This window comes from Thalassophryne amazonica, chromosome 8, assembly GCF_902500255.1.
Source record: "Thalassophryne amazonica chromosome 8, fThaAma1.1, whole genome shotgun sequence".
NCBI lineage: Eukaryota > Metazoa > Chordata > Actinopteri > Batrachoidiformes > Batrachoididae > Thalassophryne > Thalassophryne amazonica.
In genome coordinates this window covers 55,772,888-55,791,570 of record NC_047110.1, presented here as the reverse complement: position 1 = coordinate 55,791,570, position 18,683 = coordinate 55,772,888, and the positions used below count along the sequence as shown (strand labels likewise).

General features: G+C 41.6%; 1 protein-coding gene across 1 annotated transcript in view; it reads left to right on the top strand.

The window, feature by feature from the left end:
- The window catches only part of hbp1 (HMG-box transcription factor 1), a 51,715-nt gene extending 34,092 nt beyond the window's left edge, over positions 1-17,623 (top strand). The window contains exons 9-11 of the mRNA XM_034176291.1: positions 7,403-7,690; positions 11,480-11,621; positions 16,738-17,623. Coding sequence (XP_034032182.1) covers positions 7,403-7,690; positions 11,480-11,621; positions 16,738-16,752 — 445 coding nt within the window. The 3' untranslated portion in view covers positions 16,753-17,623. The remainder of the gene's footprint in view (positions 1-7,402; positions 7,691-11,479; positions 11,622-16,737) is intronic.
- The last annotated feature ends 1,060 nt before the right edge of the window (positions 17,624-18,683 follow it).

Genomic DNA, 18,683 nt, shown 5'->3' with positions numbered 1-18,683 from the left:
CTGATAAAACAAAACAGAAAAGATAAAACCAACTAACAATGAACATAAATAAATATAGAAATAAATAACTGTTTCCTGTGAACACTAGTGACTCTTACACCTTCACTTCATCCCTGTTTTATTTAAGTTTAATGACAATTTGTTTCGGTCAAACCACATCTATGGTGCGATTTTACACAAGAAAAAAATAAAATGCAGTAAACTGCACATTTTTGTCTTTTTTCATGAAAATATCTTATTAAATATCATATATTACACTTTAGTCAGGCCTTTAAAATACTTTGTGGACTCTTGCTGTTATATGTTGTCAATGGTTGAGATAGTTGCTGTAGGCATCTAAAAATGCTCATAATCAGGTCAAACCTGAAGGAAATCACTTTGTGGTGTGTCGGTAATGTATGTATGTGCAGAATAAAACAAAACACTACTCCAGGTATGTTTTTGACGAGAATATAACATCATAACTTTGATCCAAGCTCAAATGTCGATGTTGCATGATAAAGGGCTTTTAATAACTCACTTAAAGAAATAATGGCAAAACCCACATGTAAGTTAAAAAAAAAAAAAAAAAAAAAAACAATTAATTGAAAAATAATTGACCAATTAATCCATTACTAAAATAATCGTTAGTTGCAGCCCTAGTTTGTTTTGCGAGTGAGAGCATTTTACTGATTAAATGTGAATAATCCAGTTTTGAGTTTCTCAGTGCGCATGCGTTTTCAAAACGGGTGACAGTGATACTTTGTGCACAGCAGAACAACATTGTCAATTGTTTTAGGCCCTAATTTTGTGTTTTATTGACTGTACAGCCAGCAACACAGCACCCTTTTGGCGCATTTACCGTTATAGAACTGATCAAAATACTACAGAAGACAAAGAATTTTTACTTGACAGTTTGAAGTGAGTTTTCTTTGTTTCAGAGGGCTTCAAACCCATTAAAATTCACCAGAATATACAAAATTTGACTTGCTCTTTTAAAAAATTTCTGGGGGAGATCCCCCAGACCCCCCAGAATCAAGACTACACCCCACTCCCACCACGCTTTTATATACCTTTATGTTCAGATTTGCATTCTTTTTTTGCGTTGTCTCTCTCTCCTTAGGCCCCTTTCACTTCCGGGGGTGCTCCAGTTGCTCCCAGTTGCGCCGTGCGTCATTATGATAACGCTGCGTGGAAGCAACTCAGTGCCGAGACGATGCAGCTCGGCGCCACAACAGCGCGAGGGGCGCAAAGGAGGAAGCAAGTCGGGCACCGAAAAATTAAACCTCTTTAATTTTTTTGGCGTCCTGTGCTCGATGCAGAAAGGAAGTGGTTCCAGCGCAAGTCGGGGAAAAGAGGCGTAACTCGGGGCAAAGAGGCATTACCCGGCAAGCCAATTATGATTCCTGCTGTGTTCCATTGTTTCCGCAGTATAAATCATGCAGGATTGTTTTTATACCGTGTACTCAATGCAGTAAAAACTACACACTGAAGAAAAAAAAAAAAGCAGACTGATTGCCAGAAATATCCAGTAAAAAGTCAGGACATCTCTAGTCCACTCATGGACGTTCGTTCACGCGCGCACATGTGAACCACTGGGGAGAGGATTACTTGCGCATGAATTGAGTATACAAAGTACGGGCGTTCGTTGTTGTCCGCAACAAAAATGGTCAAAAATGACAAATGTCCCAGTATGAATTATGGATATATTAATAATATATAGCGAATATATGATGAACAATCACGGTTGTATAACACATGTAGTGAGGAACAATTAAAAGAAAAAAAAAAAAGTCTGGCTGCAGGCATTAATTCCTTGTTCTCTGCGCAAACTCTCACATCATAGTTAAAAAAAAAGGACATAAGTCCTGAGACGGGACATGTCGACATCAAGTAGAACTCCAGACATCTCCACATTTGCTTGACGGTCCGTTCGCGCGCGCACGCATCTCGCGGTCAAAGGAGGAAAGAAAAGAAGAAAATTGTCTGCAGGCAGTTAGTTCCTTTCTCTCCTCAGACTCTCTCATCACAGTTAAAAAAAAAAGGACATAAGTCCAGGACATGTCAACATCAAGTAGAACTCCAGACATCTCCACATTTGCTCAAGGACGGTTCGCGCATCTCGCAGTCAAGGGAGAAAAGATAAACTATAACAGAACTCAGAGCGCAGCCCTGCAGCTCAGCACATCAACAAGTAGAAGAGAAGTCAGAGTGCACAGTCTGTCTGCAGCCAAACTGTGCACTCTGACTTCTCTGTGCAGAGAACCTGCAGGCTGCGTTCTCACCTCCTCTCTGCCCCCTGCTGCGCGCACCTGACGCAGAAATTCCTGCGTCGTCATGACACCACAGGAAGCAACTGGGAGCAGCCCCGGTGTGAAAGGGGCTTTAGAGCATGGGTTAAAGTCGTCCGTCACCATGATGGATTTCCGTCATTTGGAAAATTTAACCACACATACGCATGCACACATGGTGTCATGCGTGTTTTGGGACCGAAATATGATATTCTCACCGTTTGACAAGCAACATCCCATTCTGCACTAATCAAAGCAGCAATGTCTGCGTGGATGGTGCCACACTGAGGGGGAAGGGGACTGTGAATTTTCCTTCCTCTCTGCTCTGTTTACTGCTTGCCATGAGCCACGGTCCTTCTCCTCCCTGTCTTCGTGAGAACATTGGCAGACCTTCCCCAAATGGAGCGGGGTGTGGCTTTGCTTTAAACCAATGAAACATTGATCCGACTCACTGCGTCGATGGTTTGTTGTATTATTTCGCTTTATCTTAATTTTCCCAGCTAAAACCCTAAAGAGCATATGTCTGTGAGTAATATTTACCGTTTTTATGTTAAACCGACCTGTTATGGTCTTCTAAAACAGTTGATAGATGTATTTTATAGCTTAAAAACGGGACCGATGCTACTGCATTAGCATGTCTATGGTGTTTTCACTGTTAAAGTTAGCATTAAGCTGTTCGCATTTCAGCACAGTTTGTGTGCATTTCTTTTCTGTATAATAAATAATTAATGGCTTAGCGTTTGTTGTTGTAAAAGCGTCAAATGTATTACGAATTATGTTTTTTTTATTTCTTTTTATTTATATATTAATAATAGCAACAACAACAAAAGTAATAATAACTAATATTGCTACAATACAGTTTTAGAGAAACAGACAAAAAGAACTTGATAAAACAAAACACAACAGAAAAGGTAAAACCAACTAACAATGAACATAAATAAACAAATATAGAAATAAATAACTGTTTCCTGTGAACACCTAGTGACTCCACTTCATCCCTGTTTTATTTAAGTTTAATGACAATTTGTTTCGGTCAAACCACATCTAAGCTGTGTTTTTACACAAGAAAAAAAAATGCAGTAAACTGCACATTTGTGTCTTTTTTCATGAAAATAACTTATTAAAGATCACATATTACACTTTAGTCAGGCCTTTAAAATACTTTTGTGAACTCTTGCTGTAATATGTTGTCAGTGGTTGAGATAGTTGCTGTAGGCATCTAAAAATGCTCATAATCAGGTGAAACCTTATGGAAATCTCTTTGTGGTGTGTCGGTAATGTATGTATGTGCAAAATAAAACAAAACACTACTCCAGGTATGTTTTGACGAGAATATAACATCATAACTTTATTACAAGCTTAAACATTGATGTTGCGTGATAAAGGCCTTTTAATATTAACTCCAAGAAATAAAGGCAAAACTCACATGTAAGTTAAAAAAAAACAAAACAAAAAAAAAACAACAACAACAAACTAGAAGCACTCAGAGAGTGCAAACCTCCGCCAAGGCCATGGGGTCACTGACGCCATAACATCTACACGCCGTGGAATCATTGAACCTAAAAAAGTCTAACAATGATGTTTGCTCAGTAGTAAAAAAGTTTCATCTGCTGTGACTGGATAGCATGTATCCTTAGCGCTTGGCATCACAGTTTATTGCAACTTGAACCTGTCCCAGAAGCTACTGTCATCTGAGCACTAATATTGATATTGCATGTGCTTATAGACAAAAACAAATAAGAGACAAAAATCAATTTATTATTCAACTAAACTGCAGATATATGAATTTTTTAACATTTATGAAACACTTCTGTAGACAAGGCCATAGGGTCACTGACCCTAAAGAGATTCCCTCCTTGGCACAGTGATCTATTTCTTTTTGTCTCTTTCTCTAAAATTATATATAATAATCATTAGATTATTAATATATAAACAAAAATACATTTAAGAAATATTACAATTTGAAAACAAATGCACCCAAACGTGATGACAGCTGCAACTGCTTAATGCTAACTTTTAACATTGAAAATGCCATAGACATGCTAACGCGTTAGCATCGGGATCCGGATCGTGATCCGGATCACCACTAAAATTTAATCACTTGTTCCTCTTGTCATTTCCAACCACTCCACAAAATTTCAACAAAAATAAATTTAAGAAATATTACAATTTGAAAACAAATGCACCCGAATGTGATGACATCTGCAACTACTTAATGCTAACTTTTAACTTTGAAAATGCCATAGACATGCTAACGCGTTGCTCTTTAAAAAAAAATTCTGTGGGAGATCCCCCAGACCCCCATAGTTTGAAGTGAGTTTTCTTTGTTTGAGAGCTTCATACCCATTAAAATTCACCAGAATATACAAAATTTAACTTGCTCTTTTAAAAAAAATTCTGGGGGAGATCCCCCTGACCCCCATAATCAATACTGTGTTTTTACTTCACAGATTGAAGTGAGTTTTATTTGTTTCAGAGGGCTTCATACCTGTTAAAATTCACCAGAATACACTAAATTTGACTTGGTCTTTAAAAAAAATGTTCTGGGGGGCACCCCCAGACCCCCCAGAATCAAGACTACACCCCACCACCCTTTTATGTACCTTTATGTTCAAGTTTTGCATTCTTTTTATGCTTTGTCTCTCCTTAAAGTCTATTTAGAATAGATTTGTATGCTGTATAATGTGTTTATTGTATTTATTGAGGAAATTTTAGGGAATTGCTGGGATTGATTTGCCAGGAAAAAATTTCAGTCGGATGAAAATTTATTGCTTTAACCCATGCCTTAGGGCCCTGTCCCACTGGGGAGAGGATTAATTGCGCATGAATTGAGTATACAAAGTACGGGCGTTCGTTGTCGTCCGCAACAAAAATGGTCAAAAATGACAAATGTCCCAGTATGAATTATGGATATATTAATAATATATAGCGAATATATGATGAACAATCACGGTTGTATAACACATGTAGTGAGGAACAATTAAAAGAAAAAGAAAAAAAAGTCTGGCTGCAGGCATTAATTCCTTGTTCTCTGCGCAAACTCTCACATCATAGTTAAAAAAAAGGACATAAGTCCTGAGACGGGACATGTCGACATCAGGTAGAACTCCAGACATCTCCACATTTGCTTGACGGTCCATTCGCGCGCGCACGCATCTCGCGGTCAAAGGAGGAAAGAAAAGAAAAAAGTTGTCTGCAGGCAGTTAGTTCCTTTCTCTCCTCAGACTCTCTCATCACAGTTAAAAAAAAGGACATAAGTCCAGGACATGTCAACATCAAGTAGAACTCCAGACATCTCCACATTTGCTCAAGGACGGTTCGCGCATCTCGCAGTCAAGGGAGAAAAGATAAACTATAACAGAACTCAGAGCGCAGCCCTGCAGCTCAGCACAACAAGTAGAAGAGAAGTCAGAGTGCACAGTCTGTCTGCAGCCAAACTGTGCACTCTGACTTCTCTGTGCAGAGAACCTGCAGGCTGCATTCTCACCTCCTCTCTGCCCCCTGCTGCGCGCACCTGACGCATGCCTTAGGGCCCTGTCCTAAGTAATGTAGTGAGGAAACGGATCAGACACATTGCGATTATCACGGCAGTATTACGGCTGTATTATGATGCATCGCGCACGTCTTGCACGTGTTGCACGTGCACGGCATCTGCATTGTGGTCATAAATGAAGCACACTCGAGCCGTCGGCATCACTATTCACACCAACAATACAGCCTCTGGAGCATTTGCTGGACTTGGACAAGTTGATTGGAGTAAAGAAGCAGTGAACAGGGCGAGTGGTGACGTCAGCGGATCGCATCAGACCACAGCTCGTCTGAACGATTAGAAGTTAAATCTGTTATAAACATAGGAATAAATGGTGTAACAGCTGCAGACAAGAAGGAAAAAACACACAACTGTTTTATCAAGTCTTGACAATGTAAACAAGTCAAATAATTACCTTTTTATACGGCTCAAAATGCTTTCTGCAGCTGGAGCGCATGCGAACGGCCCAGCTGCAGCTTCCTCTGTGATGCAGGAGGTGATTAGAGCAGTTTTCAACAGGCAATTTGCAGAATAAAATGATTAATTTGGCACGAAATAATTATTTTATATAGGCAGCATCCAGCGCAGAGCGTGTGGCAGCTGGTAGAACAAAGAACGGCATCCAGCTGTGAACACAGCGCATCTGATTTGCATCCGCCGCAAATCAGATGCAAAGCAGACCAATCTGTATACAGTCGCTACAACTTATTTTAATTTGTGATGTGGACATGATGGGCATGCAAAATATCCGTTTTCCACACTGTCCCAGTCTGCTGACAAGCCGCAAATCCCTGTCAGTTGCAGATATCAGGAGATGACGGTGAATATACAGCGCATAGATCGAGTATGTTTGTGTATGTATTGAGTATGTATGGAGTATGTAAGGCGGATGGCATCCGCAGCCAAAATTTTGTGCAGCTCAAAAAATCCTTGTAACGGAAAAACGTGCCTCTGCGGATAATTGCAGACGTGTGCGGGTGTCGGCCGACTCATACAAGCATGTTTCACGCATATTGCGGATGTTAAGCGAATATGAGCCAATTTTGTGCGCAATCCATGCGCAATTCCTCCTAATCGCCAGTGGGACAGGGGCCTTAGAGGCTATTTAGAATAGATTTGTATACTTTGTAATGTGTTTATTGTACTTATGGAGGAAAAAAGAGTGTGTGCCCCCACTACGCCACATTTTAGGGAATTGCTGGCATTGATTTTTGCCAGGAAAAAATTTCAGTCGGATGAAAATTGATTGCTTTAACCCATGTTTTATTAACTTTTAGCATGGGTTGTAGTTGCATTTTGCTACATGCCTTTGGGATGACACCTTGGCACCAGACCTGTCACCACCCTCAGAATTTATCATCATACCCAGATGGAGCAGTTTGGGGTTCATAATATTGCTCAAGGAAACAGGCTTTGATCCCGTCACCCTTCAGAATGTGGATGAACTGCTTTATCCACTGAGCTGCATACAGCATGTAGTAATGTTTCAGGCTTTTTCGCATCCTGTAGAAGATATACATGTCTTAAAAAAAAACAAAGTCATTTAAAACAGGTTTTAGTGTTGACTGCTTTTTTTCTTCTTCTTCCTTCATGTCTTTTACAGTTATGACTTCACCCCGCTGGATTCTTCAGCAGTGTATGTTCTCAGCAGCATGGCCCGTCAGCGCAGGACCTCCCTGTCCAGCGGGGGCACCGTCAGCCCAGACTGTGATAAACTTGAGCGCTCCAGCTCACCCCGTATCACCAGTAACAAATCAAATCGGAGCCACACCTCAGGGACAGTCAGTGGTGCCACACCTACAAAGTGCAAGCGGCCAATGAATGCCTTCATGCTCTTTGCTAAGAAGTACCGAGTGGAGTACACACAGATGTATCCTGGGAAGGATAACAGGTGGGGTGATGCTGTTGAAAACCAGTGTACTTGTTTACACAGTCACATTATTGAACTGGGTTTAATGACTGAGCCTGTCATTTCTTGAGTGAAAACAAACTAATAGAGACACCCTGTGGATTTATATTGTGCATGTCATGAATTCATGCACCATTCTCTTTTTTTCTGTAATTGTTTTGTTGCAGAGTAGAAGTGAACCTTATACTGGCGAGTTATTAGTCCAGCAGTTATACTACAAAATAATCTGGTAGTATAAGTGAGTGGTGAAGCAGACTACTCCCAAAGAACCCATGACCAGATGCAATTATAGATATGTTCATATCACGTATGAACACAAGTTGTCAAAAATCAAAGTCAAACAAGTGATGATGACCTGGTCCCGGATATATTTCAGCAGGGAGGAAAATAGATTTTGTATGGCCTCAATAATACTGCAGTGGAGTTGAGAGCAGCTCAGGTGCTGCATGTCAACACATCCACCACACTATGGAACCCCATTTGATCCAAGGCAAAAAACTGGTCCATCGCTACCTCCCAAAAGTAACCATTTTTCACAGCCAGGAGAAATATGGGCATCGCCTTGGCTTTTCCCACTCGCTGGGGTTCTCAGCACTGAGGCACGTGTGCGCTGGATCATGATCAGAGAAGCATACCACATGACCAAAATGTTACATCTGATATTCCCTCACAGTGCAAGTGATGCACCTCATCTTAGTCTCCTAAAGTAGCTGTTAAACAAAGTCATTCCAACAGTATCCAAAGAATTGCGAAGAGACGTACTAGTAAAGACATCTAGCCATTGCCTGAGGTCACTGGCTAGCATCAAAGCCTCACAACCATACATTGTGGCAGGCAGCGCCAGGATTCTAATTTTAGGTCTCCTGCAAAGATATTGGCATCACCAAACACCTCTAGTGTGGGTCCTCATGACTCCATAAATTCTTCGCAGGCAACTTACAATCTCAGTGGCTGAGACCCCAGAGAGATGAATCTCACTGCAGAGATAAGGGAATCTGTACAAGTTTAACACTTTCATAGACGTAGATTTCTGATGCAGTTACCTTTCCCATTACCAAAAACTGTGTAATACCCTGCAGTTACAATCCAGGAGATCACCCTTTCCACAGTATTAATGATGGCTGTCTGCCTGATTGACGCAAAGATTATTTGCAGTGTCGGGAGAATAGCTCAGCTCCAGTACAACAAATCCTGCAGCTTTCCCTGTCCTCAACTGTGGTCCAGCCACCCCCCCCCCCCCCCGTCCTCAGTAATATGTGGTGCTTTGCAGCTGACTGGCAGATCAGCTACCACAACCCTGGCATTACAGATGTCAAATATCCGAGCAGAAAGATCTGTACAAAATAGCCTGCTTAAGGAAACAATACAGCAGAGCCATTTGTCAGGAGTGTACTATCACCTGCCATAACCATAGGTGATGTGTAGGTTTAGGTTTAGTGGATCATAATACTTTAAGTCATCTGTAAGGAGGTTGAGGGTTAGCAGGCCACAGATGGTGAGCCACGTGTACACAGATGAAGTGAGTCCATGAATAATAAAATAATAATAATAAAGCTTTATCAAAAACAAATTTGAAGAGGAGCACAGCCAGTCCTGAATCTTAAGTTGGCCACTGACTACTGTGTTGCAAAATTGCAATGCCATGTGACATATCAAGCATTGTGTGTTGTTACATCCAGAGACTTAAGGTACTCAGGAAGGATTTCATCCACACCAGGAGCCTTGCCACCGAGGAGCTTTCTAACCACCTCGGTAACTTCGGCCTGGGTAATGGATGAATCTGCCTCTGAGTCCCCAGTCTCTGCTTCCTCTTCGGAAGACATGACAATGGGATTGAGGAGATCCTCGAAGTATTCCTTCCACCGCTCGACAACATCCCCAGTCAGGGTCAACAGCTCCCCACCCGCACCGTGGACAGTGCTGGTGGAGAGCTGCTTCCGCCTCCTGAGGCGTCGGATGGTTTGTCAGAATTTCTTTAGGCCGACCAATAGTCCTCCTCCATGGCCTCCCCGATCTCCTCCCAGACCCGAGTTTTTGCCTCTGCCACCACACGGGCTGCGGCACGCTTGGCTTGCCGGTATCTGTCAGCTGCCTCCGGGGTCCCACCTACCAACAAAGACAAGTAGGACTCCTTCTTAAGCTTGACGGCATCCCTTACTTCCGGCGTCCACCACCGGGTTCGGGGATTGCCGCCGCGACAGACACCAGAGACCTTGTGACCACAGCTACGAGCGGCCACATCGACAATGGAGGTGGAGAACATGGTCCACTTGGACTCCATGTCTCCAACCTCCCCGGGATCTGGGAGAAGCTCTCCCGGAGGTGGGAGTTGAAGACCTAGCTGACAGAGGGTTCCGCCAATCGCTCCCAGCAGACCCTCACGATACGTTTGGGTCTGCCTGGCTTCCTCCCCTCCCAGCAGATCCAACTCACTGCCAGGTGGTGATCGGTCGACAGCTCAGCCCCTCTCTTCACTCGAGTGTCCGAGACACATGGCCGAAGGTCAGATGATACGACTACAAAGTCGATCATCGACCTCCGGCTCAAGGTGTCCTGGTGCCACGTGTGCTTATGGACACCCTTGTGCTTGAACATGGTGTTCGTGATGGACAAACTGTGGCTAGTACAGAAGTCCAACAACTGAACACCACTCAGGTTCAGATCGGGGAGGCCGTGCTTCCCGATCACCCCCCTCCAGGTCTCACTGTCGCCGCAAATCCCCCAGGAAAACAATGGCGTCCCCAGTCGGAGCGCTGTCTAGTACCCCTCCTAGGGATTCCAAGAAGGTCGGGTACTCTGCAATGCCACTCGGCCCGTAGACCGAGACAACAGTGAGAGACCTGTCCCTGACCCGAAGGCGTAGGGACGCGACCCTCTCGTTCACCGGAGTGAACTCCAACACATGGCAACTGAGCTGGGGAGCAATAAGCAATGCGACCCCAGCGACCCCAGCTCTCCGACTCTCCCTGTGGGCAATGCCAGAAAAGTGGATTGTCCAGCCCCTCTCTAGGAGTTGGGTACCAGAGCCCAAGCTATGCGTGGAGGTGAGCCCGACTATCTCTTGTCGGTATCTCTCAACCTCCCGCACACACTCGGGCTCCTTCCCCCCAGTGAAGTGACATTCCACGTCCCAACAGCCAGGGGCTGTGAGCGCGGACCGGGTCGCCGGGCCACCCGCCCTCGACCGCCACCCAATCCTCTCTGCACCCGACCCCCATGGCCCCCTCTGCGGGTGGTGAACCCACAGGAGGGCGGGCCCACGTCTCTCTTTCTGGTTGAAACTGGCCGGGCCCCATGGACTAAGGCCCGACCACCATGCGATCGTGCACGAGCCCCAACCCCAGACCTGGCTCCAGAGTTGGGCCCCGGCTCCGCCATACCGGGCAACGTCTCGGTCCTTGATTTTTTTTTTACTGGTCATGGGAGCTTCTGAACTGCCCTTAGTCTGACCCGTCACCTAGGACCTGTTTGCCTTGGGAGACCCTACAGGGGTCACAAAGCCCCCGACAACATAGCTCCTAGGATCATCCGGGTACTCAAACTCCCCCACCACGATAAAGTGGCAGCTAGAGGGGGAGTCTTAATTATTTAACATTGCTTAAATTTTTTTTTTTTCACAGATTCTATCAAAGCATCCTGGAAAATACAGGGTGTGTTGAGGGGGCAGTAAGTGCTTGTTTTTTTTTTTTTTATTTATTTATTTTTTTTTTTTATTTTAATCTATCTATTTATTTATTTATTTATTTTTATGCCTCTGATCTTTCACTCCAGAGCCATTAGTGTTATCCTGGGTGACAAGTGGAAGAAGATGAAGAGTGAGGAGAGGAGGATATACACCATGGAGGCCAAAGCTCTTGCTGAGGAGCAGAAAAGACTCAATCCAGACTGCTGGAAACGTAAAAGAACCAACTCGGTAAGGAGGAATGCTCATTCTGTGCCATCTTCCAAATATCTAGGCATGCGCCTCATTTATAAAACTGTGTGGATAGAATTAGGGAGGGGTGTTATGTCAAAAAATTTGGAAATCTATAAATGTTTGCATGGAATATGGAAATATACACGGAATAAACCATAGCAGGATAAATTTTGGATCATTTGGTTCCAAAAACTCATATGGTCGGAGCCAGTGAAGATATCGGGTTCAAAAATCACCAAAAATATCGACGAAAATGTCATATCTTGAGAAACGCTGCACCTAGAGACTTGAAATTTGGCTCCAAATGTTGCTTGACCCCAAGTTTATATTCAGTTTCTATAGTAACAATAAGCCTATCTGGTGTTTTTTAAGAGTAATTGACAAAAAAACCTAATTTCAGTACATATGTTACGATCAATTGTAACAAACAAAATCAATGTAGTTTTTATTTAGGAACATCAGTTGGGTATAATCATCACATGTAAAGAATTACATGGCCACAATGAACTAATTATAAGCAACAGAGTGGTTTTCTATGTCAACAGCACATATATGACACACAAGTTATTTGAAATTTTCAAACGCTCCGTCCATATGGGTTTTTGGAACCAAATGACCCAAAATTTATCCCGCTATGGTTTATTCCATGTATATGTCCATATTCCATGCAAACATTTATAGATTTCCAAATTTATTGAAATAATACCCCTCCCTAATAGAATCAACTTGAAAACTGTGTGTACTCACAGAGGCAGAAATGTGGACATTCTTTTCACCAGTTACAAAACTAAGTCATTGTGATATTATGGGTACATATGCATATGCCTGCTGTCTACTCCCATCTTTCACCATGAATGCATGTAGACACTTCCTTAAAGTAATCATTTGCATTAACAGCCAGGGGCGTAGGTTTGCATATGGACCATAGGGACAAGTCAAAACCATTATTTTGGGATGGCAAAATAGTCCCTACCAATATTTAGCATTTTTGTTTATATAACAGAATCATTCACTATTTTTTTGCGAACTCGATACTATAATTTTAGTCGTCACGTTTTGTGTTTTTGACGTGCCAGAGTGACAGGGTTACCCATGTTGCAATTTCATTGGCTCACGTTCTTCTCACATGGACGTAAACAAAGCGCATCTCGTGGCAGGCAGTGCTTAATTTGTAAAGTGGGAGGTCCCGGAGCGCAGAGGATGGGTGGCTCCGGTGCAGTGTTGCCAGATGTACGATAATTATCGTATTTGTACGATAGTTTTGCCCTCTGTACGATGTACGATCAATAATGGGAAAAAATCCAAAATGTACGATAATTTCAGTTGTTGCCCAAACACGCATCTCTCTCTGACACCCAAGAATCATTTTGCAGGCGTTGCACTCAGTCGGCATCAAAGACACACCACACACAGGGCTGCTGCTGGCTTTGGCCGCCCGGGACAACGTCATTTGAAAGCCTGCCCCCTCCCCATACAAAGTAATGAGTTCCCATCCAATCTGCCGTGACAGGAAGATTCCCCAACCATCTTTTTTTTTTTTAAACTTTATTTCAACAAATGCAACAACAAACGAACAAAACACAAGAGCAAAGAGATATACAAGAAAAATAAAAAAAAGTTCAAGTTCCTTATGGAGGTGTCAACATTTTTTTGTGTTCAACAAAATCTGCACAAGTGGCCATGGCATCGGATGACGACAGCCACCTCGAGGTTGAATTCGACTCTTTCTAGTCTGGTAATTAACACGTTTGTGTCCCTTCACAGAAAAAAAAAAATCTTTCTAGTAGTGCGTTCTAGTTTCCCCATTACTATAATTACTGTTTAAAAATGTGACATAAAATTCTTTGGAAATTTAAAAAAAAAAAAAAAAACACTAAAATAGCTACGTTGTATGCGTTTTGTTTGTGTACGATCATTTCTCCCAAAATACGATAATTTTGAGGTTTTGGTACGATACTTTCATATTTCATATCTAGCAACACTGCTCCGGTGCAGAAAAACAAGAAGGGTGGGGGGGGGGGGCTTGCGAACAATGCTGTGCGCCACACTTAAAATAAACTGCACACCCACACACACCTTCACAAATGACACTAACATCCTGCCTTTTCCTCAGAAATTACTACATTTATGTTTGCTGTCTGTCTCTGTACTTTTTTGTCAGTTTTGCGCTCTTTTTCATACTTTTGCCTCGTTTCAAAAGTCACCGAACGCACTTTACCGTAATATATGCAACATATAGCATGCTGTTGGAAAGCACGGGTTCTTGGCTTGCTGTCAGTGTTAAATTTTTCAGAGTGAGGGCTTACATGAGAACTTATGGTAATGAGAATCAGCGGCGCATTAGTGTGAAACTTCCGTGTTTTTCCTCTGCGTTATGACATCACAGGCTTCATTTACCGTAATACACCATATATATCATTGGAAATCCCTTTTTTTTTTTTTTTTAATTAGGTTGCCAGATACCTACAACTGCATTATTGATGAAGAGAATAGATTATACATCTTGGTTGCAAAACTTTTTTTTTTGTTAGCTCCACAAGTATTTTTTTGTTGTCTTGTTCTCTCAGGTGTAGGCCTATCGAATAGATTCGTGATTTTGGGTGCAATTTTGTTATTTAAGCTATTTGTTTGTTTGCCTACACGCTTAATATTGTAAATAAAGTGTTAAATTATTCAGCATTATGTCGTCATATGTTATGTATTATGCTGTACTTGTGCGTCTAATGGTATGAGTGGGTTAGGGGGTGGTGGTGGTGGGCAGGGTGGCCGGGGGGGGGGGGGGGGGTGGTATTGTCCCTACCAAAGCTGAGACCAAACCTACGCCCTTGTTAACAGCTGTAGTTTACATAGACTCATCTTGGGTATGAATGTCATGGTAACTTTCGGCATTTAATGATGTCTTTGACCTGTTCTTTAGCCAGGATGGAATCATTGTACAGCATACATTATGAATGAATTTAACACATACAGGCTCAAATATATACAAGCATACATTATGAATGAATTTAATACATACAGGCTCAAATATATACAAGCATACATTATGAATGAATTTAATACATACAGGCTCAAATATATACAAACATTCACTTAAATATTTTAATAATTGGTGCTGAAGGTTCTACAACATATTTTAACTCCTGAGTCTTCTCAGCGCCTTGACAGCACTCATTAGACTGACCAGTACTCAGAACAACAGGAAAGTCCAGGTAACTCAGTGATGATCTAAGAAGCAGAATTGACGATTTAGGTAAGTTGGGAAGGTCTCTTGGAGCCATTTCTAAACAACTGCAGATACCAGGATCATCAGTTCAAACAACTGTACGTAAGTACAAGTTAGTCAAATATGTTGCCACTTTGCCATGATCTGGAAGAAGACCAAAACTGTTACCCTCAGATGACAGGAAATTGGTTAGAATGTACAGGAACAACCCAGGAACTACCAAGGCTCAGGCCTGCCAGGAACTGGAACCTGCTGGAACGCCAACATCACTGTCCACAGTGAAACAAGTTTTAGATTGCCATGGACCGAGAGGGTGCCAACCAAGAAAGAAGCTCCTGCTTGCACCCGCACACATGGATAAGCCAAATGCCTTCTGGAGAAAAGTTTTTGATCAGATGAGACAAAGAGCTGTTTGGGTGCAATGACAAGAGATATGTTTGGAGGAGTTAAAGGTGAGACTTTCATACCTAAGAAAACTATCAACTGTCATGGCCCCTTCACACATAACACAAAATTGGGCGAAAGAAGCAGAAAAATTAGCAAAAAACCCCCCAAAAAATAAAATTGGGAACCGCGAAATATTCCACCTGTTGTTGGGAGGGACACACGGTTGGACAGGCATGCATGATACTGCCGTGACTGTTTTCATGCACGTGCACGAACACAGTGCGAGCACCTGGAACATGTGGCACCACATCATTCCGCTGCTATGAGGATTTAAAAAAAAACAAAAAAAACACACACACCAATTTCCGTGACGTGATACGGATGAAAATCTGACTTCCCCTGGATTGGATTCCAGTTCATGGTGGGTTACTTTCTAGCCAAGGCTGGTACCCACTTTACAACTGGGTAGACTCAGACATTGCAGATTCAGGCCAAAGAGACAGATGGGTAAGTACGTATATCTAAATATCTAAAAAGGAAGAGTAAAATAGGAGAGTAGAAAAGAGTAGAGTAGAGCCACTTAGGTGCCTGGTTTTGAGAACCAGGGATGGTAGGTTAAAAAGCTTTAAACTAAAGCTTTAAACTCGCGCAAGCGTCTCTGCATCGACCCTGGATGTAGAATTACACCATCTCCTCCAGGAATCTACCAAGAGACAAATCTTCCTTGTCACGAGGGATTGCCATGACGATGATTAAAACTAAGGGTCACAGGGGGCTGCAGCCTATCTCTGTGGTCACTGGGTGAGCAGCGGGGTACACCCTGGACACGCCACCACTTTATTGCAGCGCCACCAGATGGAGACAGACACATTCAATCTTTCAATTTAATCACCAATTCACCTAACATGCATGTAGTTGGAGGTGTGAGGAAACACAACATGAGGAGATCATGCATTATTATTGTTTGTCGTTGTCTTCTTTGTGTGTTGTTTTTTATTTTTTTTTATTTTTAAAGTCCTTTCCATCTTTTTTTTTTCTTTCTATGATTTTTGTGTACGATTGATTGTCATGGAATGTTCTCGCATGGAGTGTGTTTATATTGTTTTAACGTTGTATTGTAAAGCACTTTGTGACTCTGTCTGTGAAAGGTGCTACTGTATGTAAATAAATTTTACTCAGCAATTCGGCACAGAATGGTCCAGGTCACAAGTGAACCTGAGAACATCAGTATTTTTATGATGAGGAGTCTAAGCTCTGTAACAATCACTCCTTTATGTTCAATCCCAGCTCACCTTTAATTTCTGTTTCAATATCAGATTTGACTTACACATTCCCACAGTTTTCCTTCATTAATTTCAGTTGGTGTATGAAAAGGTGTATTTGTTTTTTTGTTTTTTGTTTTTTCTTCTGTGTACATGCTTTAAATAATGTCTTGTGCCTACATGCCACCTGTGATAATAAGCACTTTACTCTGTACTGACTGTTCCTCTTGTCTTTCAACAGGGTTCCCAGCAATAGATCATCCCCCACAATCCCTTGCCACTGGTGGTTAACGTGAAGAGGAGCCCCACTGATCGCTTGATTCCTCTTTGCTCTCCTGTATTCTGGAGACTCCACTGTGATGCCGAACTTGTTCTGTTTTTGTAACCTAAAATTGAGAAATATGAACTATATACAAAGCGCATAATGTAGTCACTAACAGTGCATATATATTTTCTTATATCTTTAATATCCGTAAGGTCTTACTCTCCTGAAACAAGCGTGAATCTTCTCACTTATTTCAGGTTTTTTCATGTTTAAGGTTTGAAAAAGGAGAGCCTGTGGTGCTATGCTTCAGTGCAGACGGAGCAATAATCTACAAATGTCTATTTATAATTGTATGAAATGGGGATTTTTAGATCACCTTTACACAGCTGTTCATATTGATTATATTTGTAACATTGAGCTATTGCACAGATTGGTTGAACTTACATGCATTTTGTAATACAGTATAAATATATATATATATTAAATACTTGTATATCCATCCGATTTGCTAAGTGATGCGTTGTTGCCGCCCAGCCACCTGATCACATAAGACTGTGTTTCCAGCCGGTGGTGATGTTTGCTTTACTCTGTCACACAGCACTTCAGGCCTTCACTGTATACATTTTTGTCTTATGCACTTTATATAAATATGTAACCTCATCATATACAGCCTTTAATGGTGGAAACCATTTGTATAATAATTTTGGTAACGTGATGTATTCAAGCATGGCCTGATGGCCACGCTCTGCTTTCAGGTCGCTATTGTATTAAACATGCTTTGTTGATATTGTACAGGTTCACACCTCTGCCAGCCTCTTGCACAAGTATCCCTGTATTACACTATAAATATTTTTTAAATCTGCATCCTACCCACTTTTCTCTGTTTTTGTTCTCTTTCATAAGTAAGGGTTCTGTAGTCATGGTTTCTCATAATGGAACTTGTGTGCATGTTAATTCACTTTTTTTGTATTTTGCTACAATAATCAGCTGCTTCTTGTGGACATCATGCTGAACCAAGTGTCAGGGTTCAAGAGCTCTCTGCATCCAGTCATTTAAATGTCAAACCACAGCTAAAGCCTGATGTTTCCAGTGTTTTGTTCTGCTGTCTTTGGTGGACGTGCACATCAAACCCATCATAGTAACCATGAACAAAGCCACACTGTCGAGCTGAATGAGGACACATCTAAAAGGTTTTATAATTGAAACTCATATTACATTGCACCGTGTCCTTCTGTCTTGGACAAGGAGAGGTGTCCAAAAGCAAATTAAAATATAGGGTTATATTAATATATTCACAAGCTTTTACTAAAAAAAAACTCTAAAAAAAATTAAGTCACAACAGTGGAAGTGTTCCCTTTTTACAAGACAAGATTAAACAGCAGTGATGCGTTTAGATTACCAAGACTTTTTTTTTTCTTTTCTGCATCTGTCTGTGTACGTTAGTGCATCAGAAAATACAATATTTACAGAAGAATTTTTCAAATGGTGACCCAAGGACCAAATTTGTCTCAAATACTCCTTAGACCTTCCTCTTCTGATTAAAGCAGACAGCCACTTGACTTTTCAATCGGCCTCTAGGTAGTGGTCAATGAAGTATTTTAAAATATCCAATCATATTGAAAGTATGTATACCATTATTTGTCTGATCATAAAGATTAATAAATTGTATAGGACTGTATGGCCCATCTGTGATGGAATGTTATGGAATTATGGGGTAAAAACAGCAAAAATGGTGACGGGTCAGTTTCAGTTTGTGAAGGGGTTTATAGGTTTAGTCTACCTGGAGTCCAGACAATAAAATACAAAGTCAAACATTACAATATCAGTTCATAAAATAAATCTTTATCAATAAAATTTACAAAAAATAAAAGATCATACAAATCACATACAATTTGATGTGTTAATCTCACTCAAATAACTAG